This window comes from Trichosurus vulpecula, chromosome 4 (assembly GCF_011100635.1).
Source record: "Trichosurus vulpecula isolate mTriVul1 chromosome 4, mTriVul1.pri, whole genome shotgun sequence".
Taxonomy (NCBI): domain Eukaryota; kingdom Metazoa; phylum Chordata; class Mammalia; order Diprotodontia; family Phalangeridae; genus Trichosurus; species Trichosurus vulpecula.
The window spans coordinates 284209745-284234799 of record NC_050576.1 but is presented as its reverse complement, the minus strand read 5'-3'; the positions used below and the strand labels follow the sequence as shown (position 1 = coordinate 284234799).

General features: G+C 41.6%; 1 protein-coding gene across 1 annotated transcript in view; it reads right to left on the bottom strand.

The window, feature by feature from the left end:
* Positions 1 to 1606: 1606 nt before the first annotated feature.
* The window catches only part of MARCHF4 (membrane associated ring-CH-type finger 4), a 124981-nt gene continuing 101532 nt past the window's right edge, over positions 1607 to 25055 (bottom strand). Inside the window, exon 4 of the mRNA XM_036758004.1 lies at positions 1607 to 2712. Coding sequence (XP_036613899.1) covers positions 2330 to 2712 — 383 coding nt within the window. The 3' untranslated portion in view covers positions 1607 to 2329. The remainder of the gene's footprint in view (positions 2713 to 25055) is intronic.

The window sequence follows — 25055 nt, the reverse complement described above, 5'->3', positions numbered from 1 at the left end:
CTCATTTGGAGTTTTCTTGGCAAAAATAATGGAGTAGTTTGCCATTTCCTTCTCCAGCTCATTTTACAGATAAGGAAACTGAGGCAAACAGGGTTAGCTGTGTTAAGAGCCATGACTTCTGAGAATAAGCATGTGCTAATTCTACGATATTCTGCCCTGGTCAAATTATATTTGAAGTATCGTGTTAAGTTCTGGGTGCTATTGTTTAGGAAGGGTATTGACAAGGTGGATATCATCCAGAAGAAGGTAACCATGATGGTAGCAGCAGCAGCAGCAGCAGCAGCAGCAGTAGTTATAATGACAAAGAGCCTACTGTATGCCAGGCACCATACTAAGTGCTTTACAAGTATTTTCTCATTTGATCCTCACAGCAACCCTAGGTATGTAGGAGGTATTATTAGCCCCATTTTACAGTTGAAGAAACTGAGGTAGACAGAATTTAAGTGATTTGCCCAAGGTCTTGTGTTCGTGCCATACAGGGACTGGAGAGGAGAAGACCATGTATGCCAAATGGAAAAGGACACTAGTGGTAGGGAAAGAAATTTTATTTTCAAGCTTTTAAGAGAATATTACAAACAATGGAGAGTTAAAAAAAACCCTAAAAACTAGTTAAAAAAGTACTTGACAGTGTCCCTTTAATACCCATAGGTGACTCAGCCATTGTGCATTGAAGAAGAAACTCTGTAGATCAGTTAATCCCAAGCCTTGTTAGGGACTGGCATGGTCAGGGGTCCCTTAGGCTGCCACGTAGGCTCTTAGGGACCCCAGTGGCCTGGCCACCAGCTTCAGACAGCCAGGGCCATTTGGCTGTATGGGGAGGAGCAGGTGATACATCAATCTTCTGGGCACAGAGGTAAGTCTGCACTGCCTTTTTCATATGGAGAACAAGCAGCAGGGACTACTTCTACCCCATCTCTCCTCCCCACTTGCGCCTGATTCTCCCCTCTTCATTCCCATCTACCTCTCATCCTAACACAATTGTCTGGAGGTGCGATTGGGGTAGGAGGGTGCCCTTCTGTGGTAGGGGACCTGGGTTTGTGCAATCATCCCAAGGTGGGGAAATGTGGCACATTAGCTTTGCCCTTGCCCTTGGGTAGAGTTTGGTTAGCTGGGAAGTTGGGTTCCTGGATTGGCAACTTCAAAGGTTGAGACCACAGCAGGACTGTGCTTGAGATACCCACGAGAAAACTGTACTTTTTCTGTTTGTTTTGTTGTTATTGTTTTAAATGTATACATGTACTTGGTTGTTTTTTCCCTATAAACATTTTTTTTGAGTCAAATCACCTTAAAATACAGTTATGGGGGGCACAAGAAAGCCCAACTCTAAACCCAAACCTTTTGGGTAACAGGCTCAGAATAGGGTTTCCTGTCTTTGAGGCAGGGGGCAGGGAGATACTCATTGCCTTTAACCACTCACACTAAGAAATCTCCCCCTCCCTCAAGTCAACACTTTCCCCTCCCTAATGCCCCCCTAAAACCAGATGAGTATGCTAATATTGCCAGCCAGGAAGAGCCCAAGGCTCTCAAGAGATGTGCTCAAACCCTACCCTCCCTTCCCACCCACTGTCCCCACCCTTCAGTCCCTCCCCACTGCCCCCTGCCCGCTGTCCATTGCCCATGGCCTAGGGAGAACGAAACAAACCCAAAGACAGAAACAAAACAGGGCAACAAATACTTGTCATCTTTCAATCATCTTCACGCTTTATCTCCCTTCACATGTGCATGTGTGTGCATGTATGTGCATGTGCACGCTTCCATGCGTGTGTCGAGAGCTACTGCTCTTGGCAGCACTGCCATTAGACACACCATTGTGGCCCCCATCTCTGCTGTTTTGCGTGTGTTCCTGCATGTGGCCCAGCATGTGTCTGCATGTGTGTGTTTACCCATGTATGTCCACCTGTGTGTCTGGATGTGTGTGTCTGCCTGTATGTATCTGCCGGTGTGTGCATGTGTGTGTTCCTGTGTGTTTTTGTTTTAGGTTGTGCTGTACTTTAATTGTTGAGTTTGTATTTTTTTTTTTGTTTGTTTCTGTTGTTCTTGTTAAGGAGAGTTTACTACCTGGAAAACACCAAATGCCCAGAGGGCTCCTTAGCTCCATCTGGCCTGGGACCAGACCAGGCTGACACCTTGGAGGACTTCCATGAAGGCACGCTGCCTCCTTCTTCCCACTTTCCCCTCCTCTCCTCATCCTGCACCCTCTCCAGCCTGCTCTCCCACCCCTCTGGTGATGAGTGCCCATGTGTGTCCACCTCTGCTCCCTCTCCTTCCTTCCGGCTGGTCTAGGGCTCCCAGGCTCTCAAGGTTAAGGCCTCCCTCCCGCTCCCTGCTCTCAGACCGTGGTGACCCTCATGACAAGCTCTCGGTTGCCACCAGGGGGGTTCCGCTGCTCATGAGGTCTCAGGTGACTCAAGATGTGCAGGATGGTGTAAGCACAGTGGTGATCGGCCAGAGGGCCAGAGGGGTGGCTGGGGGCCCGGTTCCCGCCTCCGCTGCCGCCATCGCCCGGGGCAGGGTTGCCCACAGCCTCCTCTTCTGAGGAGGCTGCGGCATCAGCCTGTGTGGATGAGGAGGTCCTGGGGTTTGTCCTGCCCCCGGCCTTCTGGTCCTCGATGTCCTTTGTCTTGTCATAGTTCAGCACTTTCCACTGCTGGTTCACAGCCTGCCATCGTTTAAAGATCCGGTACACAGATGGCCCCTCGTGGATGATCAGGCCTGCAGTGACAGAAGGAGGGAAAGAAGAAAGCTGACATAAGGTAGCGGGAAAAGCAAGAAATAGACACAAGCAAAGGTGGGCTGATAAATGTTTAACAACCGGCTCTCCCAGAAAAATGTACACAGAAAACATTTTAAAGTATAATCTGCAATATTAACATTTCGTCTGTCATTTCCTCAAGTCTAGACAAGCAACATTCAACTTCTGGGCTCTTCCTATAATTAGTAGCATGAGTCAGCACAAAACCTTTATGAACCAAAGTATATCACTAAAGGAGGGGCCAATAGGAAATAATCCCCTTGAGGTGACCAGTGGTAGTTGTGCCTATAGGTAAACTATGTATGGACCCCATGTTCTTCCAGGGCTTGTGGGCAAACATCTCACACAGACATGGATTTTGTACATAGCAACCCATAGGCACAACTACCACTAGTCACCTTGGGGAGCTTAATTCCTATTGGGTTATCTGAGCCACTAGAATGCTTAATGAATGGTTGTTGCTAGGGTGGGGGGAAGGAAGGAAGACAAAGAAGGAAGTTAGGAAGGAAGGGAGGGAAAGAGAAAGAAAAAAGGGAGGGAAGGAGGAAGGAAGGGAAAGAGAGGAATGAAGGGAGAGAAAGAAAGAAAGGAAGGAAGGAAGGAAGGAAGGAAGGAAGGAAGGAAGGAAGGAAGGAAGAAAGGAAGAAAGAAAGAAAGAAAGAAAGAAAGAAAGAAAGAAAGAAAGAAAGAAAGAAAGAAAGAAAGAAAGAAAGGAAGGAAGGAAGGAAGGAAGAAAGGAAGGAAGGAAGGAAGAAAGAAAGGAAGGAAGGAAGGAAGGTAGGGAGGAAGGAAGGGAGCAAGGAAGGAAGGAAGGAAGGAAGGAAGGAAGGAAGGGAGAGAGGGTGGGAGGGAGGGAGGGAGGGAGGAAGGAAGGATGGAAGGAAGGAAGAAGAAAGGAAGAAAAAGATGGATTGAGTTAGCCTTCTGGTGATGTGCATCTTCAAAAACTTAGCTGAGAAGATTCTTTGGCAAAGACACGTTGCTGGGGGTCCCATACTTGAAATCTTTCCAGTATAGTAAAACCTCCCAAGGCTTATACTCTGTTTATATAGTTTTGAAAACTTGAGGTCAGGTCTATACCCAGATCTGGTATTGGAGTCAGACTTTAGTCAAGGTGTTCCTTAATAAAGACTTGGAATCAGTGAAACATCAGTAGCAGAGCTGGAAGGCACCTTAGAGACCCTCTAGTGGACAGGGGTTTTTAATTTGGGGTCCATGAACTTGTTTTTATTTAACAAAAAAAAAAGCTTGATAACTATCTCAATCCCAATTCAAAACCAATGATTGGTATCCTTTGTAACCCTACAGATTTGATTTTATGCATTTAAAGACCTTATTTGGAGAAGGGGGCCTTAGTTTTACCAGATTACAAAAGGGTCCATGACACAAAAGAGGTTGAGAAGCCAGGTCTAATCCAACCTGATCATTTTATAGATGAGGAAATGAAGACCTAGATAGGAAACGGCTTGCCCAAGATCAGCTAGCTGGTTGGTAGTGGTGGTGAAAAAAGGAAGGAAGAAAAGAAGTGACCAAAGTGGGCTGAATCCTTTCAGATTTCTGAATGACTATTTCAACTGTAGGTAGTTGACATAATGTCTAATTAACTCCTTGTTACAGTGAATGTATAGTCTGATTGAAGAGGGTGGTTTAAATATCCTGCCTGAATTATGCCTTCTAATTATCTAAATGTCTACTGCTTGGGAAGTAATTACACCATATTAATGGAAAGGTGGCCAAAGGGAGCAAGCACCTGTTTTCTCAGATAATACTTGCTTGCCAAGGAAGAGCTCAGAGCATCATCATTCACTTCCACTTCCCCTGATCCTGCTCTCACTTCCTGTTGCTGCCATTATGTAAGTTGCTTATTGATTCCTTTGCACTGGGTGGGAATCAGGAAGTGGTCAAATGGAGATGTTGTTGAGAGAGTTGAGCTGTGACTACTGATTTTGTGCACCTGGGGCAATCAGCACCAAGCTGGCTCTCAATTCTGTGGGAACGCCCTAATTCAAGTCCTAGAGAAGCTACAGGGAAAGGCGGTATCAGTAAGACCAGGGAGGAGCTTGTTTGGGTGGCCTCCTCAGTTTATTTCTTATTCTTGCTAACGTGGTGCTAGGCTCCTATTTCTACACTACGCAAACGGCACAAGTGCAGTGTCATGACCTCTACCCTTCATTTGCTCCATTTGCCCCACCCAAATTGTGGCTTTATGAGAGAGTTGAAAGAAAGATTTGGCTATGTGGGAGGTGAAGAAAATAGACTTTCTGTCCATTAAAAAATAAATTTAATTTAAAATATTCACAGAAGGTGGGGAGGATACTGGCTATGAGTGGAGTATATAGCAGCTATAGTGTACCAGAAAGGACATTGGACTTGGAGGTAGAAAACCTTAGTAGCTCTGCTCCTTATTAGCTGTGTGACTTTGGGGGAGTGACCTCTCTGATCTCATCTGTAAGAAGAAGGGGTTGGACTTCTAGCTGCCCCAAAGTTAGATATTATTAAAAAGAAGAGAAGGCACAGCTCTCTTTTCTCAGTGGCCCCAACTCAGCTCCTGCCCACCTCCCCTCCAGTGTCCTCACAGTGTCCCCCCGGCCCTTGTCCCTCTTTATCTAGTGCCCTGCTGCAGGCCCTGACCCTTTCCTCCTCCCCTCAAAGTGATGCCTTAGTCCTTTTCCCCACCTTTACTTCTGACCCGATTTTCTCAGTACTTCTGCATTGGCCCAGAGAAACTCCTGACTGAACTCAATCATTGTGTCCAGGCTTGATGCCAGGCACAGCCTGGATAACCCCATTTCTCAAGCCGCTAGCTCTCCAGGGCGCCGGTTCTACCCCTCTGAGTGCCAGTCTAGAACAGACAGAGACTGCTCTGAAACAAACATCAGGCACGTGTAGGAGGCAGGTTATTTTTAGTGGGCATGGCATTACTGGGAAGTGCCAAATTGGCAATGCTGCTGGCTGCTTGATCATCACCAGGCAAGGGACAGTCTGAGCCTGCTGGCTATCCCTACTCCCCAGCACTTGGCAGGCTTTGTGCCTGAGATTCTCTTGGGGGTGCTGGAGGAGGTGGGAATGGACTCCCCAGGCCTTACCCCATTCTGGGCCTTTTGCCAGAGCCTCATGAGCATGCAGTCTTCTGGAGAGCCCCTCACTTTGGGTATTCTTCTTCAACAACCAAACTCCTATGGTTGAAGGTTTAGGAGTAGAATTTTCTTGGCTAAGTGGGAAGTCAGCATTTCTCCTTATATTTCCTTTGTTTTATTTATTAATTCAATAGTTTTCTTGGTTTCAATTTTATTAATCTCTCCTTTGATTTTCAGTATTTCTAATTTGGTATTTAATTGGGGGTTTTCAATTTGCTCTTTTTCTAGCTTTTTCAGCTGTATGCCCAGATCATTGATCTCCTCTTTCCCTATTTTATTCATGTAGGCATTTAGAGATATAAAACTCCCCCTAAGAACTGCTTTTGCTGCATCCCATAAGTTTTGGTATGTTGTTTCATTATTGTCATTCTCTTGAATGAAATTATTAATTGTTTCTCTGATTTGTTCTTTGGCCCACTCACTCTTTAGAATTAAATTATTTAGTTTCCAATTAGTTTTTAGCTTGTTTTTCCATGGTACTTTATTAAAAATGATTCTTATTGCATCATGATCTGAAAAGGATGCATTGACTACTTCTGCTTTTCTGTACTGGATTGTGAGGTTTTTATGCCCTAGTACATGGTCAATTTTTGAGTATGTGCCATGTACTTTTGAGAAGAAAGTATATTCCTTTTTATCCCCATTCAGTTTTCTCCAGAGGTCTATCATATGTGCCTTTTCTAAAATTCTGTTTACCTCCTTAACTTTTTTCTTATTTATTTTGAGGTTAGATTTATCAAGTTCAGAAAGGGGGAGGTTGAGGTCTCCCAATATTATAGTTTTGCTGTCTATTTCTTCCTGTAACTCCCTTAACCTCTCCTCTAAGAAATTGTATGCCTTACCACTTGGTGCATATATGTTAAGCAATGATATTGCTTCATTGTTTATGGTGCCTTTTAGCAGGATATAATGTCCTTCCTTATCTCTTTTAATTAGATCTATCTTTACTTTTGCTTTGTCTGAGATTAGGATTGCTACACCTGCTTTTTTTACTTTAGCTGAGGCACAATATATTTTACTCCAGCCTTTTACCTTAACCCTATGTGTATCCCCCTGTTTCAGATGCGTTTCTTGTAAACAGCATATTGTAGGATTATGGTTTTTAATCCATTCTGCTATCTGCTTCTGTTTTGTGAGAATGTTCATCCCCTGCATGTTCAGGGTTATGATTTCTATCTGTGTCTTTTTCTCCATCCTAATTCCCCCTGTTTATGCTTTTATTTCTCCCTTTCCCCTTCTCCTCCTCAACAAAGTTTTGCTTTTGACCGCCGCTTTCCTCAGTTAACCCTCCCTCTTTATTCCCCTCCCTTATCTAACCGTTACCCACTTGCTACTTCTCCTCTTCCTTCTGCCCTCCCCCCTCCCTTTTTCCCCCTTTCCCTCCCACTTCCCGTAGTTCTCCTTATATTTCCATCCTGGTCATTCCCAGGGACATAGCTTTTTGGATGGTAGGGAATAGCCAGGAAGTTCTTCAAGAAGCTGTGGTGCCAGAGCACTGGGCCCGGAGTCAGGAAGACCTGAGTTCAAATCCAGCCTCAGGTATTTACACTGGTCAAGTACCCTACCTTTTCTGGGTCCCATTTTCCCCATTGTCATCAGCCTTATGAACCATCCTGCCATTCTCTTTGACCTCACAGTGACACTATGGGGATAGATGAGATAAATCTCTGGCTGGAAATTATGAATTGACAGATCTCAAAGTATCCTCATGAGGCACACTCATTAATATTATTATCAGAGCTCCAAGAACCCCAAGGGAACGTGCACTTCTCAAAGTAGGGGATATGGTAGAAAGGATTCATGTATTGGACAGGGAGGTAAATTAGGTACACTTCACATGCAGCTTCTCTGTAGACCGTTTTCAATAAGATGGAAAGGCCCTTTCCTCAGCATGGACCCATCTGGCCAGAAAAAGAATAGCTAATATTCATATGGCACGTCAGGGTTTTATCACACTGGATCTTCACGAGAACACTGGGAGGTAGAGATACTATGACCATGCTCGTTTCACACATGATGCTGAGAAAAGCTAAGGAATCTGCTGAAGGCTACGTCCAAACTTAGGTCTTCTTAATTCTAAGGCCAGAGTTCCTTCTACTATGATACCTAGCTGTCTGATGCAGGCCACAGCCTACTCTCCTCTGTTCCATTTAACTCAAGAAACATCTGAATCAAGAAACAGGTTGAATACCTACAAGGATTGGGATACCAAAATAAAATTGAAAAGAAGATATGGTCCTTGTCCTCAAGAAAATTGCAGTTTGTAAGGGAAAAGGAAAGGAACGAGCATTTATTAAGTACCTACTATGTGCTAGGTACTGAGCACTTTACAAATATTTCCTCATTTGATTAAGAGAAGATAAGATATGGGCATACATGAATGGATAGGGACAAGATTTGTGATTTTTCTGGTATAGGGAACTTCCACATGAGGAAATACCCTCTACCAATGTAGTTTGACACCTTTCCTAGAACACAGGCTAAGTAACTAGTTCAGGGTCACACAGCCCCTATGCTTCAGAGGCAGGATTTGAACACAAATTCATCTTCAAGGCCACATATCCACTATGCCACACTGCCTCAGGGAAGTCTTCAGGGACAGAGGGACCTTTGGACCTCAACCTCTCTTTGCCTTAGTTTACTTAGTTTGCTTACTTAGTTTACTCATTGGCAAAATGGGGATAACAATAGCATCTATTGTTATGAGGATCAAACTAGAATTATTATTATTATAATGATTATTATTAATTAATTATAATTATATATAATATATAATATAATTAATATATATGATATATTACATATATATTATACATAATACATATTAAATTATAATTATATGTATAATTATAATTATTATTATTGTAGATATTAATCTGCAAAGTGCCTGGCACATAGTAGGTGCTACATAAATGCTAGCTGTTGTTATTGTTAGAGCTGGGCCTTGAAGATTAAATAGTATTTCAAAAGCAGAGGTAGGTGGGGAAAGAATTCATGAAGCTAAAAAATTCAAATGGATTTGAGAAATGATCAGTAGTCCCATTTGGCTGGATTGTAGAATGAGTGACAGAAACCTTAGTGGGACAAGGCTGGAAAAATACAACTCGATAGGGCTTTGAAGGCTAGGCTAAGTACTTTAGCCTTTATTCCAGAGGTAATGGTGAGCCACTGAGGGTTTTGAGGAGGAATGAAAAGTGATGAGAATTGCATGTTAGTGGAAGACTAATTTTTAGCTTTGGAAGATGAATTTGAGTGGGAACAGATTAAAAGTGAATGGCAAGCAGGATGCTCAATTCTTCCTCAGAGGCAGCAGGGGAGGATGGGTGAAAATGCAGAACTTTTGAGGAGTGAAGTATGGGGTGAGCATTTTCATAATAGATATGCTTCATCTTCTCGTTAAAATAGATGACAGGTAATCTGCAGACAGTCAGAGGGATGGGGTGAAGAAGCAAAGGGAGTGGGAAAGGTTTAAACAGATACTGTGGGCAATGTGATAGGGAATCAGTAAGAAATGGTTTTTAGAGGAAAACTGAGCCACATTGAGAAGCCAGCTAAGTTAAAACAGTATGAGTTTGTAGTGCCTGGCACATAGTGGGCTCTATATAAATGGTAGTTGCTGTTATTGTTAGAGCTGTTAATTGACATGGACTCATGGTTTTCTCTACTAACTCCTTGGCAGCCCGAACACAGAAACAGAGAAAGTGAATTCTGCTGCAGACTAGGGATTATTAGGATGAAAACAGTGACAGAACAAGAGAAATCTTTAAGGGCTTCAAGGATAGAGGAAAACATAATGAAGTAACTGACCATAGTGTTCAGTTTAGATAGAGAGGCAAATGAAACTAGGCTGGGGATGGGGAAGCTGAAGAATATGTGAGTCAAATGACTAGAGACCATGAGGAAGATGGAAAGCCAATGCATTCGAAGTGAGAGCATGGTGGAGGTAGAAGAGCAGGAGACTGTGGAGTGAAGGGACATACATAGCTCAAGATCTTGGAGTTGGAGCAGTCCTGAGTGAGGGGAAGATCTCAGGTGTGTGGTTAAAGTAGAGTGGAAATAGAGATGATTGAAAGTGAAGTCAATGGCTGTGAGGCCAAGGTGTTAGAGGGATAGATAATCAAACATGGATTATGGAAGTTAGCTAGGATGATAGCAAGGGATGGGGTTCTTTAAGCTCAATGATCATGTGTCATTGAGGTTATAGAGCGACTTTATGTAGCAGGTTGTTGTTGCTATTTGTCCTTCATTCTTGAAGAGGACCATGACATCAGGAAGGTGATGCCATGACTTGCAAGTGAATTGGATTTAAGTGAGGGAGGACTGTGCAAAATAACCAGCCTCACTTTTTCCTCTGGAGCCATCTGGGTCCAGGGGCAAGATAGTGATTAGATCAGACAATCTCTGAGGTCCTGTCCAACACAGATGTTCTATAATTACATGAATAGAGAGTAAAAGTGAAGCAGATCATTAAGGAAGGATATGTCCTAGAGAATGACAGGTGACAGTGTTGAAGAATGAGAAAGAATAATGTAACCATAATACGAACTTCAAAGAAAGATTGTTAAGTAATAGTGGTAGAAGAGAGGTCTGGAGTAGCCATGTGTCAATCCCTCCTCCTGGCTCCATTAATCTGGGAAGTAGTGATAAGATCTCTTGAATTCTGATTTTGGTATTCCTTAACAGAGAGGGAGGAACTCAGAAAATACTCTCAGGTGCCTGTCACGCGGGGGCTGGTTAAGCAGATGATTCCATGTGAATGTAAGGATAGGGGCTGGTCCTGGAATTACATTTTATAGGAAATTCTCAGAGAGAGGAAATGCCTACCAAATGCAGGTTCAATTCACTTCAATTCAAGAAATATTTATTAAGTGCCTGCAATGTTCCAGGCACTGTGCTAAGCACTGGGAAAAGAAATAAGAAAAAAAGGCAGCCACCTCCCTCAAGGAGCTTAAAATCTAATTAGGAAAGATAGAACACAAAAGGAAATGGGAAAACAGAGACAGGGACCAGGAAGTGGGGGTAGAGGGGCAGGGGATGTGTTGTTCCAGGAAGAGGACGCTATCAATAAAGGAAGGCTTTGGGAAGAGTTTAGTGCTTCACCCTCCAGCCTCTAGTCAGAAGGGAGAGGCAATTGGCACCATCTCTACAATTTATCATTTTTTTTTGGCATATGCAACTTTAATAAAACAAAAAAAAAGGAAAAAAAAGTCCCGGATGTACATTAAATGAAAAATTCCAAAGTGTAGACACAAGTAAAGCTTAACGGAGGAAGTCCAGCAACTTTTATGTACCGCTCAAGTTCCAGAAAAGCCATCCTGTGGGTATGTACAAAAGGGGTTTATACACAAGTCTGTACATGAGGGTCTATACATTTACTTCTGCAGAAGGAACCCTTAGGCACTGCCTCCCAGGGAGGCCACCTGTACTTCATTCACATATCTTACAAAAAAAACAAACCAAAACACCAAAAAGGAAGACAAGAGGGCTCGGTAGGCTGGAGGCCGGGCCAGGATGTCCAGCTACCATACAATTTATCATTTTAAAGAGTTTCCTAGAGCACTAAGTGACTTGACCCAAACCACACACCAAGAGTGTGTCAGAGACAGGACTTGAACTCAGTTCTTCCTGGCTCTAATATGAATGTTATAGACTTATTGCTAGGTGGCACCATAGTGCATAGAGCACCAGCCCTGACGTCAGGAAGACTCATCTTTGTGAGTTCAAATCTGGCCTCAGACATTTACTAGCTGTGTGACCTCGGGCAAGTCACTTAACCTGCTTGCCTCAGTTCCTTATCTGTAAAATGTGATAGAGAAGGAAATGGCAAAACATTCCAGTATCTCTGCCAAATGGGGTCACAAAGAATCAGACACAACTGAAAAATTATAAACAATGATAACAAAATATATAAATATGAGGAATTCAGAAAATCTTAAAAATTACTGGTGAAATCAGAAGGAACCTTGGAGGTGCCTTCTAGTCTAACCTCTTTATTTTACAGATTAGGAAATTCAGGCTCAGAGAGATTAAGTGATTCTATGTTAACCAATAAGCCCTTTGTCTGTTATCATTCCCACTCATAGCCCTGAACCACTGGGAATCTCCTCTTCCCAAAAGAGACTGTATCCCTGGTCAAGGGAGCACAGGACTAGATGTTCCTTTTCTCAGGCTCCTGGAAGCATGGGGCCCATTGACAAAGATTGTGTGTGTGTGTCTGTGTGTGTGTGTGTGTGTGTGCATGTGTATACACACAGACATATAAATATATACTATATATATATATATTTATATATTTGCTTCACATTCCCACTTTCAGACTGTCTCTTTGCTACCAACACTCAGCCACTTCTCTTCTTTTAAGATCCACCCCAACCATCTTTATTACCTAGTCCAACTCCTTGTTGTAGTTAACTCCTGACCTCTAGGCAAGTCCTTTTTCAAGGAGTTCAGCCTTCATATCCACTCCAATCTCTGCCCTATTCCTTGAACAAAATATTCCAACTTCCATTTCATTTTTTGCCATTGCACTGGCTGTCTTTTACACCTGGAATGCTCTCCCTCCTCAACATAGTTCTCTGCTTCCTTGGCTTTCTTCAAGACTCGTTTAAAACCCCACTTTCTGCAGGGAGCATTTGCTGGTTCTCCCAGATTCTAGGCATTCCCTCTTTTAGGCAACCTTCCATCTACTCTGTGTGAATCTTACATAAATTTATTTACATGTTGTCTCTCCCATTAGAACATATACTCCTTGGAGGCAGGGACTATTTTTTTTCCCTTTTCTTTGTAGCCCAGCACTTAGCACAGTGCCTGGTGTATAATATGCATTTGGATATTGCTTATTGAACTGCCTTGGTTCTTGGGTAGATCAGCATACATATTCATGTCCCTTTCATTGCCCAGACCTCTAAGTTCATCAGTCTCCTAAGCTCCCATGACTTCACCTCACACAAGTCACACAAAAAGATGGTCATATACATAACAGCTATCTATCCATATTTATTCTACCTCCCTGATCCAGAGCTCTGAAATTCCTGTCTCTCTGACTTCAATCTTCTATTCTTGGTTTTCTAGTCTTCATTCTTACCAAGACCTCCTGTCTCTCTACCCCTACCTGTTCTCATAGTCTATGACTCCTTTTCCTCCCTTTATAGTCTTGATCTTAGGGTTAATATGTTCAACCATACACTATCTGCTACCCTTGACTTCTTTGCTTCCTTGTCCTATGACCAGGCACTTCTTGCCATGCCACAAGCTGGGGATGACCCTACCATTCATTTTCCCCACCATTATACAAATGCTACTGAATAATCCTAGAGAAGGTCATGCAACCATTCCAATGGAATCCCCTAATGATTTATGTTATCTAATTTCAACTTGGCCCTCACTGCCTCACATTAATCCTGACTCCTCAGCCAAATGTGACCACCCATTATCTCCCATAATTGGTCTGTGTTTTCTAGCTTCATGCCTCCACTTTCTTTGATTAATTTTCTATGACACTCTTCACAGTGGCTATTCCAAAGCTTCCTCTTTCTCCTTAGACTTCCTTTTCAACCCATTCCCCTCTCCCACTCAAAAGAAGACCTTGCCTCTTATTCTATTGAGAAAAATGAAGTTCCCTCTTTGCCTCAATTCCAAACCTCCAAACCCTTCTAATCCCCTCACCCATCCACTCCTCATTCCCCTCAGTCTCTAATGAAGAAGTAAAGCCTTCTCATCACCAACATTAACGCCTTTCCTTGTGACCTTGAAACCATCCCCTTCTATCTTCTCTAGGAACTTGGCCTCTCAGTCTTTGCCTCCCTCTTATCTTCAGTCTCTCATAGTTTTAATCCTTCTGTACATGACAACCATATCTATGGCTCTCTCATCTATTAAAAATACCCAACCCCTTCATTTGCTCTTTCCTCCAAGTAACATCTTATAGCTATTTTTTTCTTTCACAGCCAAATTCCTATAATAGGTTGTTTATACTCTGTCTCAATTCCCTCACCTCCCACTTGACAGGGTATAGGCCTTGGAAACCTGCCTCCCCACCAGCTTCCCCTGAACTCTCCCACATGGCCCTGGCATTCACCTGAGGCTCATTTCAGTATAAGCCCTTTCATTGTGGCCTCATTGTCTGCACTTGGCCTCACCCTGGACCACCACTCCTTGATTCCACTTGACCACTGTATATAAGGTCCATCTTGCCTCCATTAAATTGCTCCGATTCAATCCGGCCCACTCATCAATACAAGCATCACAAATGCTCAGATTCCTTAAGTCTGACCAATGGCTCAGATTCCTTAAGAATCTGGCCCACTTGCATTAGTGATACAAATGTCCAGATTCTTAAAATCTTGCCCACCCCAAATGGTGTTTTAATAAACCTTGTCTCTGACTGAAAGAAGGCTTGTATCAAATTCATTTGGGGCAGGACCCGCATTTTTTTTTGGAAGTGGGAAGGCAGGGCAATTGGGGTTAAGTGACTTGCCCAAGGTTACATAGCTAGTAAGTGTGTCAAGTATCTGAAGCTGGATTTGAACTCAGGTCCCCGACTTCAAATCCAGTATTCTTTGTATTATGTTTTGGTACTTTTATGACCTGATACAGAACAAAGAAAGCAAAATGAGGAGAGTAATACCATATACACAGTGATTACAACAGATAACACTAAAGGTCAACAGAACTCAGACAAATGCAACAATCAACAAAACCCATGCAAATGGAGGGCAGCCTCAGAGGAAGATAACAGTAAAGACCTTTCTGTAGCCCTGAACCAGCCAAGACGAGTTCAGGGGACTTTTTCACAGAACAGCACAGACAAATGTAACAATCAATAGTGGTTCCAGAAAAATGATATCGGATCATACTTCCTCTCCAAAAGAAGGTGGCAGACTGTGGATGTGAAATAGCACATATTTTTGGCTTATATTTGCTATATTGAATAGTTTTGCTTAATTGTTTTGGGTTGCTATTATAAAGGAGGTTTCTAGTGGGAGCAATTGCTGGAAAGAGAGTAGGTTATAAAGATGCATTAATAAAACATACAAAACACTATCAAAGATGCAGCTGTCACTGAACTTGGGGCACAGGTTCATCATTGTCATGTCCTATTAATCTTCCCTTTGCACTGCTTGGCAATAGGGCACAGCACAGGAAACCTCCTTAAGGACATACAGGCAACATTTAAGCACCAGCAAGGATGCTTTGCTCCTCAGTCAGTCAACCTTTCTTCATCCCTTTAATTCTAGGACCTTCTGTTGATTATCCCCAATTTATCCTGTCTAGTTGTTTGTATGTTGTCTCCCCCATTGGACTGTGAGTTCCTTGAAGTCAGGGACTATCTTTTACCTTTCTTTGTGACCCTGGTGCCTAGAACATGGTAGATGCTTAATAAATGTTTATTGACTGACTATTGAGTACTCAAATAAGTGCCAGGCACCATACTGAGTGCTGAGGATACAAAGAAAAGCAAAACCTGCTACTTACCCTCAGGGAGCCCCCATTCTATTGGGGGAGGTAACATGCAAACAATTGTGTACCAGAAAGATATGAAACATTATAAATCCAATAGGTGCTCATAAGTGTGGCTGGAGAAAGCCCCAGGGGGCTGACTGGAGCTATTGCCCTAATCTAAAGGTAAAACTAAAAGACTTCTCAACACCCATAACTCAACCTCTCTGACTTTCTTCTTATTATTTTTTATTATTACAATGTAATATGTTATTGTAACAGTACAAAATGTGCAGACAGTACAGACCCTTCTGGAGGGAGAGGGTCATATTGTGTGTTATTGGCAGCCTCCCCACACTTGTTACTGGAAGAGTGGAATTCCTGGCATCCGTTTGTCTGTGTATAGCTGTGTAGGGCTCGGAGGATTTGGAACCAGGTTCTGAGTTGGTCAAATTACCAAGAATCAGAGAACTGGGATACAAAACCTGCTTCATGCAACTCTTTCTCTAGACTCATCATCATCACCGCTGACATTCACATGGCCCTTTAATGTTTGCGAATCATTTAAAATATATTATTTCCTTTGAGCCTCACAACAACTTCGTAAGGTAGGAACTATAGTTATTATTATTCCATGTGCTATATGTATATGTACAATGTATATGTACTGTATTACAATGTAATATATTATTGTGACAGTACAAAATGTACAGACAGTACAGCCTTTTCTGGAGGGAGAGGGTTGTATTGTGTGTTAGTGGCAGCCTCCCCACGCTTGCCTTCCTAGTATTAGAAGAAAATGAAGAAGCAAAGCTCAGTGCCATTCCAGGGAAGGGAGGGCCTGAGCAAAGTAAACTGTGAGTAAGATAACACCATATGCCTGAGACAGCTTCCTACACTTTGTCCACCCACTTGTTCCCATTATTTAAGCAGCTGCTGCTATAGTCCCATTTCTCCATCAGCTCTTCCTAGAATGAATAGAGGGAAGGAAGCACCGCTACCCAATTCAAACATGAAGCTCAAGCAATTCTGTCCTACTCCCCACTATCCTCTACCCAATGCCTCATGAAACATCTGTGTTCATTGGCATGCTTCCAGAGGTGGTGGGGCAGTCTTCAAGGAGAAGCTGGATGACCACTTGTCAGGGATGTGATAGTGGGGATTCCTTTTGTGCATGGGCTGCTCTAGATGACCAACAAGGTCCCTTCCCACTTCTGTCTTCTTCAATTCTGAGAAATGCTGCCATCACTGGAGAATCCATGCAAATGGAGGGCAGATAATACTTAAGACCTTCTGTAGCCCTGAACCAGCCTTTGACAAGTTCAGGGGGCTTTTTCACAGCACTGATATATGCAATCATATTCAGAAAGCAATTTAGCCACAACTTCCTTGGGAGATAGTGCCATAAATAGGAATAACTATGCATCAGCGGCACCAAGATCTCATCCATTTGGGAATGGCCCACATTCACCTGTGTCTATCAAATGCAGTAAGGAGATCAATGCCTTGATGGTTATTGTTAGCACCATCAGAGAGGTAGAACAGTTGAGCTATGAGTCCACTAAGACTATGGCCAATAGCCCCACTGGGGGAAAAATTGATCTGTCTCCTATTGAGTCCACTCATAAGGAGCTTATAAAAACAGAGAGAGAGGAAATCTGGGTCTCTGTGATGGTGACCTTGAACTTGCCTATATGATGTACTGTAGATAACATGTATATGTAAGAAAGCCTTGTGTATTAAATTGTGCAGGAAGCTGTCTGAGGTCTTAGACAGAGTGAATGCCAAGGATAGGGTGATGGTCAATTTGGTGTTACATGGTCAGCAATTGATACGTCCCTTACACAAGAGCTCACAAGGCCTTTATTTTCTCAGGTATGTCTTGGGATCTTAGTTGTCCGCAATCAGTGATGATCCTAGGAACTCCTCAGCTTAGCTCAAGAGAGTGACTGGGTGCCAATAACATGGAAAGAGCTCCCGATGGAACCATCTTCCTGAGGGATGCTATGCCCATAGCAGCTGGTACTTGGTCTTTCCCTAGTATCACAAGTCCATGTGTCCTACAGTGAGAGTCCTGGAATCTGGTTCAGGAGAGATATTGTTAATCTGTCAATAAATTTTATTAAGTAGCTAATATGTGCCAGGCATTGAGCTAGGTTCTGGAGATAATAACACAGGCAAAAGATAGGCCTTGGTGTCAAGGAACTTATAGTCTCATGCCTACTGTGTCACTGGAAGAATGGAATTCTTGGCATCCATTTGCCTGTGTATAGCTGTGTAGGGCTCAGAAGATGTAGAAGAAGGTTCTGATTGGGTCATATTACCAAGAATCAGAGAATTGGGATACAGAACTTGCTTCGTGCAACCCTTCCTCTGGACTCATCATCATCACCACTGACATTCACATGGCACTTTAATGTTTGCAAAGCATTTTAAATATACTATTTCCTTTGAGTCTCACAAGAGCTTTGTAAGGTAGGTACTATAGTTATTATTATTCCATTTTATAGATTAGAAAGCTGACGCTCAGAGGTTTAGTGACAAGTCCACAGTCATATAACTAATAAGTATCAGAGACATGATTTGAAGCCATGTCCCCTAGGAGGAGCAGAACTCATCAGAGTAGAGACAATAGAAAAAAAGAAAGAGTTGATAGGTAATATAAAAATCGTTTCTACTTAGCTTTGAAATAAATCATAGGCCCCTTTGCAGTAAATTTACCCTCTTAATTGAGTATTGCTTGAGTTATATGAAAAATTGTTGCTGTAAGACATGACTATAAAATAAGAAATCTTTTTTTTTAAAGCAAACATCCTAGAACAATTTTGCTCAGTGTGTTTTCCTGCTTAAGTTATGAACTTGCTTATTCCAATGTCATCAGTCAAAGCATTTTTGAAAATCTTCTTTCAGATTTACCTTCTTGGTCAATTTGAGACATTCCAGAAAATCAACCTCATTATAATCACACTGTTTTGGTTTTTGAACCCCACCCCAAAATGGTCACCAACATTGTTCACCAGACTTGGCTTTTGACCTTGTCCACTTGATCCAATCCACTCTTAAAAAATGAAGATTGGCTAGCACCAACGATATTCAGAAAAATGGAACCTGGACGCTGTAGGCAATACCCAAAGAGGTGTTCCAAACGTGTGTTGTGCAAGGGCGGCATCACTGGAATGCATATCTAGCCTACCAAGGTGATCTCTGAAGAGGATGGATGGATCGGTTCGGCTACATTTTTAAAAATCAGTCACATTAACTCCCTGAGCACACTATGAATGAGCAATTGACATGATTTTGTAAGCATGCTGAGTAGTAAGAGGATATTGATCTGGAAATAAAGAATTTTGCCCCAGAGTGTCCACAAAATGGATAATCGATCCAAAGATAATCAAGAGTTTATCACCATTTGTAATATTCATGCATTTGCTTGATACATAACATTTATAAAAGTCCTATATTCTGGTGCTTCATCCTGGCTTGGAGGAGAGTCTGGATTCTTGAAGGCTTCAGGTAAATCACATGCCCTGGTGGGGGCTTCTGAGCCAAAAAGGCATCAGGTATGGGATTGCAGACAGGCTGCTTTTCTAACTGTGGAAAGACCCTCCACCAGGTGGGCTGCAGACTTTTTCAGCCACAGCAACTGACAAAGACTGTTTGGCTAAGGGAGAAAGAATTGTGATCTACATTGCTGAAGGGAATCACAGATCCTGGAAATATTGAAGGCTGCTTAGGAGTTAATTATCTCTTTGACCCTTGAATGTGTGATAATTATCATTATTATATTACCTGTCTTGAATAGCAAAGCCCTCCAACCATGTTTCCCAGCCATTTGGAAACCACAAACCCTTCCTGTTTCATTTTATAGTTCCCATTCCCCAAAAAACAAAAAGAAAAAGGAAAGGAAAAATATTCTATATGTTATTAATTTATTTTCAAAATTAAAGTGACTGAAATTTTGTTTTGATAATCTCACAGTGAGAGGCAGTGAGGTATAGAGGATAGCCTTGAAGCCAGGAAGATCTGGCTTCAAGTCTTGCCTCTGACTCATATTGGCTGTTTAACCTTGGACAAAATCACTTACCCCTCCCTGCTATAAACAACGCTTTAAAACTAAAAAATTCAATCTTCATGAAAATAAAATAAAATCTAGTTTAGAAAAGAAAGAAAATGACTATAAGTTTGGGGGAACGTTCCACACTAAACTGTTGAGGAAATTTCTCTATACTTGTAAAATCTATCCCAAATCTTGTAGTGAGAAGTGCCATAAAGTCACGCATAGAGGGCCAAACTTGAAGTCAGAAAGATCTGACATTGACACATTCTAGCCATGTGACCATGAGCCAATCAATCAATCCCTCCCTTTCAGCAGCTTTAGACTGGCAGATTGCCACTGGTGGAGACAGCTTCCACACTGGAAAAGTTAGTTTCCTATAACAATGAAAATACTGACCTGGACCAAAGCAATAAAATAAAATTCACACAATCTCTTAGACAATCAAAGAAAACCTGGGGTGGGCCTGGAGTATGGCAAATTCAGGGGCAGGCACTACTTCTGTCAAATTCACTGGATAAAATGTAAAATGACCCTATGCCCAGAGGATTTTTTGTTTGTTTGTTTGTTTTGTTTTTTGTTTTTTACCAAAACCTTTAGGATGCAAATAATTTTCTGTCTTTGGTCTTGGGTTGTGAGACTACAACTTCTTAAAAACGAAAGTAATAATGAGAATCAAAGAGAGGAAGAGGTCCATATCCTTCCTGGCCTGCTTTTCTGATGATGCCTAACACCTCCTGGCTTTACTATGCAATTTATTTTGGGGTTATTTTAATTCCCCCCCCAAAGCCTTTAATTAATTTACTCTTGTTAAATTGTAATAACCTGAACCACTGGAGCAGAGAACACCACATTTATTTGCTGGGTGGTTCCATCACCTTTTTTTTTTTTTTTTTTGCTGCAGTTGGGTAGCTTTGTTAGAGAATAAGGAAGAAGGGGTGGGTATGCTGAGGATACTAGAAATAAGTCATGTCTTCTCATAGAGAGAGCAATGGTGGGAGAAATGAGTCATCTCTGCTCTCATTTGCAATGCCAAAGATATAGCCAGATCCTGAAGATCGATGGGCTGGGGGATTAGGAAATTTATTCCATGGATGTATGTGGGATAAGAGAATTCCCATAGAGTAACCTAAATTTTCATTTTAGCCATTGATTTCAGCTTTCCAAGACCTCATAAGGAAGCAAAATAGACTGGTCAGCATTCTATTTTCCTTATTCCCTGGTCCCCTTCCCCCCAAAGAACAAATAACTCACAGAGTAGCACTTCTCAGCAGACAGACTGTATAGCTGCTCCTCTTCTCCAACCAGGCAGCACCCTGAATTCAGGCCAGGAAGCTACAATTTCCCCAAATCTCACACTGTAGCTAATACTTATTAAATTGACAGATCACAGAATCATAGAAAAATAGGATTTCTGAGCTAGAAGGGACCTTAGAGATAATCTAGTCCCACCCTCTTGTTTGAGGCTGCTAGGTGTCACAGGAGCTAGAGTATTAGACCTAGAAACAGGTGTAAATGCTCACACCGAAAACTGAACAGTTAGTTCTTCTGAGCTGGCTCCAGCACACCCCTGCTTGTAGGTATTTCTTCTATGATAAGTCAAATCATGTATTATTAGTGACAGCAAAAAGTCATTGGTGGACAGTTGCCCAAATCCTCAAACCTGGTACAAGTCATTGAGCCTCTTAAAAGCTCAGTTTCTTCATCTATAAAATGACTTGGCTGGATCAGGTGATCTCTAAGGTTCTTTCCTTACGATTCTGTGATCTTTACCTAGGAGACATGAATGCCTATTCTTTCATTGTAATATCTCACAGCAGATCTGCCTCCTTCCTTTCTGTGTGAAATCTAGTCCATGTTTTCATTGCCTCCCTGCCGGACTATCTAAGCAGCCTCCCTGCTGATTTCCCTGTTGCTAGTCTTTCTCCCTCCAATCCATCCTGCCTGGTACTATTTCATCAAACGTGAAATCCTCTGCTTAAGCTTCCCCACTGGCTTCTCTTTTCTCTGCCGTACTCCCTCCCACTTTCTCTAATGTATTCAGTCTTGTTTCTTATTACTCCTCCACATAGCAAACCTGCTCTCTCCTCTCTGTATACACTATTTCTTTATCTCATCCCTTTGCCTATGCACATTCTTTCAAATGGAATTCCATCCCTCATTTACCTCCCCAACCCAGACCTCTATCTTTCTTCAAAATCTGGATCAAAGTTGACTTTTTTCAATGGTACACAAAATCAGGACTGGAAAGGACATCAGAGATCATCTACTTTAATCCAAACATTTCACAGATAAGAAAACCAAGTCACAGAGATGGAGTAATCTCTAGTATCACAACAATGGGACTTGAATCCAGTTCTTTGAAGTTCTTTCCACTACATTACATTGCCTTTTATCATTACTATGATGGTTCATTTTCTGTGTTTCCTCAATACGTCTTTAATTGGGAAGTTAATCTTTGTCATTGTGGCGAGGTGGCCCCAACCCAAACGCCAGAGATAAAAGCAGCCACCAGTTCTGTCCCTCCCCAACCTGGGTTCTAGGGAAGTCTTGAGGCAGCCCTGGGCTAATTGCATGGACCAACCCAGCAGGAAGATAGTGTTTGGGAAGACGAGGGGAGAAGAACCAAAGTTCCCCTTCAGAACTCAAGATTCAGTAGAAGATATTGAGAGATTGGGAGACACAGGAACCAAGATCTGGGAAAAGAGGGGATGCATAGGATGATAAATTCTAGCTCAAGCAAGAGTAAAATTTGGAGACTTTTGCTTTCAAAGAAAGTAAGTTTTTCATTTGTGTGAAAGGAAGTAAAGGGCTAAAAGTCTTAAATAGCCAAGATTCCTTCTGACTGTAGATCTGAAAAGACTGGAAAGTTCCAAATATCACAGAATGCCTCCAAACCTGAAAGAGCTAGAAAGTTCCAAATATACCCAAGTCATTCTGGTCCTGCCTATTTCATTCTGAAAGAACTGTTAATACTGGTTATACTTTCAGGGTTACCTCCCTGTGGTTCACCTCCTTGAGAGACAGTACCAACTACTGGGGGAAGAGAACAGTGAGAAGCAGGAAAAGCAGCAAGGAAAACCATGGGGGCTAATGAACATCTGTACATCCAATTCTCATCTTGCAATGCAGTTGCCCCACATTATTTTATTTTGCATGTACTTTTAACTGAAACATGTTTACTTTACTTCATATTACTTTGCATGCCTTTGTGAAGTTAATTATGATGGAGTTGCATCATAAGGACATTTAACTCATGGGAATTCAACTAAACATGCTGAAGAAGTGGGTAAAGAGACAGAGACACAGAGGAGACACACACACACACAGAGAAACAGAGAGAGAAACAGAGATACAGAAAGAGAGAGAGAGAGAGAGAGAGAGACAGAGAGAGAATCAGACAGAGGGAAATGGCAATTTAAATACAAGAGAGTTTGCCTGCTATTATACTCAAAGAACATATACCCTAGAGTGAAAAATTCCTGGGGAAGAAAATATATAATCATCTTTCTATGTCAAGTTTTTTCAAGAGTATTTTTTCTTTAGTCATGTATTTTCCTGCCAGCTAAATCTTTACCCATCTTATCTTCTTATAGAAGCCCTGGTTCCACCTGTCCCTGAACAATAGCTTAGCTGGATGTGGTGAAAAAGTAAAACAAAAATAAACCTGTAAAATTATAAAATTATAAGAATAAACATAAATAAAATTAAAAATAAAATTTACATTCAATTGTTTCCATAGCAACCACCTCAACCATCTGCTCTCTGATAAATTACCTTTTTTCCAAGAAACTCTAGCCAAGGATTTACTACTCAACAATACTGCTGAGAAAACTAGAAAGCAGTCTGGTAAAAATTAGGTTTAGACCAACATCTCACACTACATACCAAGATAAGCTCCCAATGGATACATGGCTTGGATGTAGAAGGTCACATAAACAAATTCAAGGAGTAAGGAAGAAAATAGTTTTTGCATTTAGGAGGAGGAGAAGAATTCATGACCAAACAAAGGATAGGAGTGTTCATGCAAGATAAAAGGTCAATTTTTATTATATAAAATTAAAATGGTTTTGCACGAGCAAAACCAACATAGCTAAAAGTAGAGGGGAACTAGTCAACTGGGAGAAATCTTTGCAGCAAATTACTCTGATAAAGATTTCATTTCATGCACATACATGTGTGTGTATTATATATATATATGGAATTTATTCAAATTTATATGAATAAGATACATTTGTCAATTGATAAATAGTCAAAGGATAGAGACAGTCAGTTCTCAAGAAATGACAATAATTTGAAAAGTGCAAATTAAAGCAGCTCTGAAGTTGTAGTAGCAATTCAGATTTGAAGATTTTCCCATCCATTAATAGGCCATGTGACCTGCTTACCACAGGAAGCCTAGGTCACATGTGGTAGGAGGAGCTTCCTGACAGGAAAAGGAAGTTATGTCACAGGAAATGGAGAGAGAAAGAGAGAGAGAGCGAGCGAGCAGTTATGGCTCTAATGGTAATGGCTGCAGTCGTGATAGTTAGAGTTGAACAGACTGACTTAGCTGCACTGTGAGTTTGTTTTTGGGAAGACCCCAGCAGGGAGTCAGAGAGGTTTGGGGATGGTGAGGCTCCATGTTGTGATATTACGTATTGAATGCTTTACTGCTCTGATGGATTGGGTAAATGACTTATGGGATCTGGTTCTCTGGTGTCTGAATAAATAGTTTACTTCTTCTACCTTCTGTGTGGAGAGTCTCATATACTTTGCAGTACAGAACCACAAAGGTATTTTGACAATCATCATCTACATTTGTTATTATTGCCTTATGGATACAGAAATGCTACCTCATACCCACCAGACTGACCAAGTTGACAAAAAATGAAAAATGACAAATGTTGGAGGGGCCGTAGGGGGTGGGAAATGTATTGGTGGTAAAGCTGTGAATTGTTCTGGCTATTCTGGAAAGCATTTAGGAGCTATTTCTAAAAGGTTACTAAACTGTGCATTGAACTAGTGATATGACCACTAGGCTTATTCCTCAAAGAGATCAAAGAAAGAGGGAAAAGACCCATATATACCAAAACATTTATAGCAGCTCTTTTTATAGAGGCAAACAATGAAAAACTAAGTGCCTGTCAACTGGAGAATGGCTGACAAATCATTGTATATGAACGTAATGGGATACTATTGTGCCAAAAGAAATTATAAAAGAAATGGTTTCAGAGAAAATTTGCATAAAGTGATACAGAATGCAGTTAACACGACCAAGAGAACAATGTGTACGATAACACTAAGAGCTCTAATCAATGTAATGGCCAACCACTCACTGTTCTGGAGGACTGATGAGGGAGAATACTGCCCACCTCCTGTCAGAGAGCTGATGAATGCCTGATACGGAATGAGACGTATTTTTGGACAAGGCCAATGTGGGAATTTGTTCTGGTTGATTATGTGTATTTGTTACCAGGGTTTTGTTTTGTTTTTCCTTCTCATTGTGGGAGTGGATCTCTGGAGGAATGGGTTGAAGACAAAATGGATGCTTGTTAACTGAAAAAAAATTAATTAAAAAATAGAGAGACCTCAGCTCATTTCCCACTGCAACTGTTTAAAGATACTATATGTGATTTAAAATGTTTTCAAAGGTAATTTTATTATATGTTTATTGTATATAATATATATATAT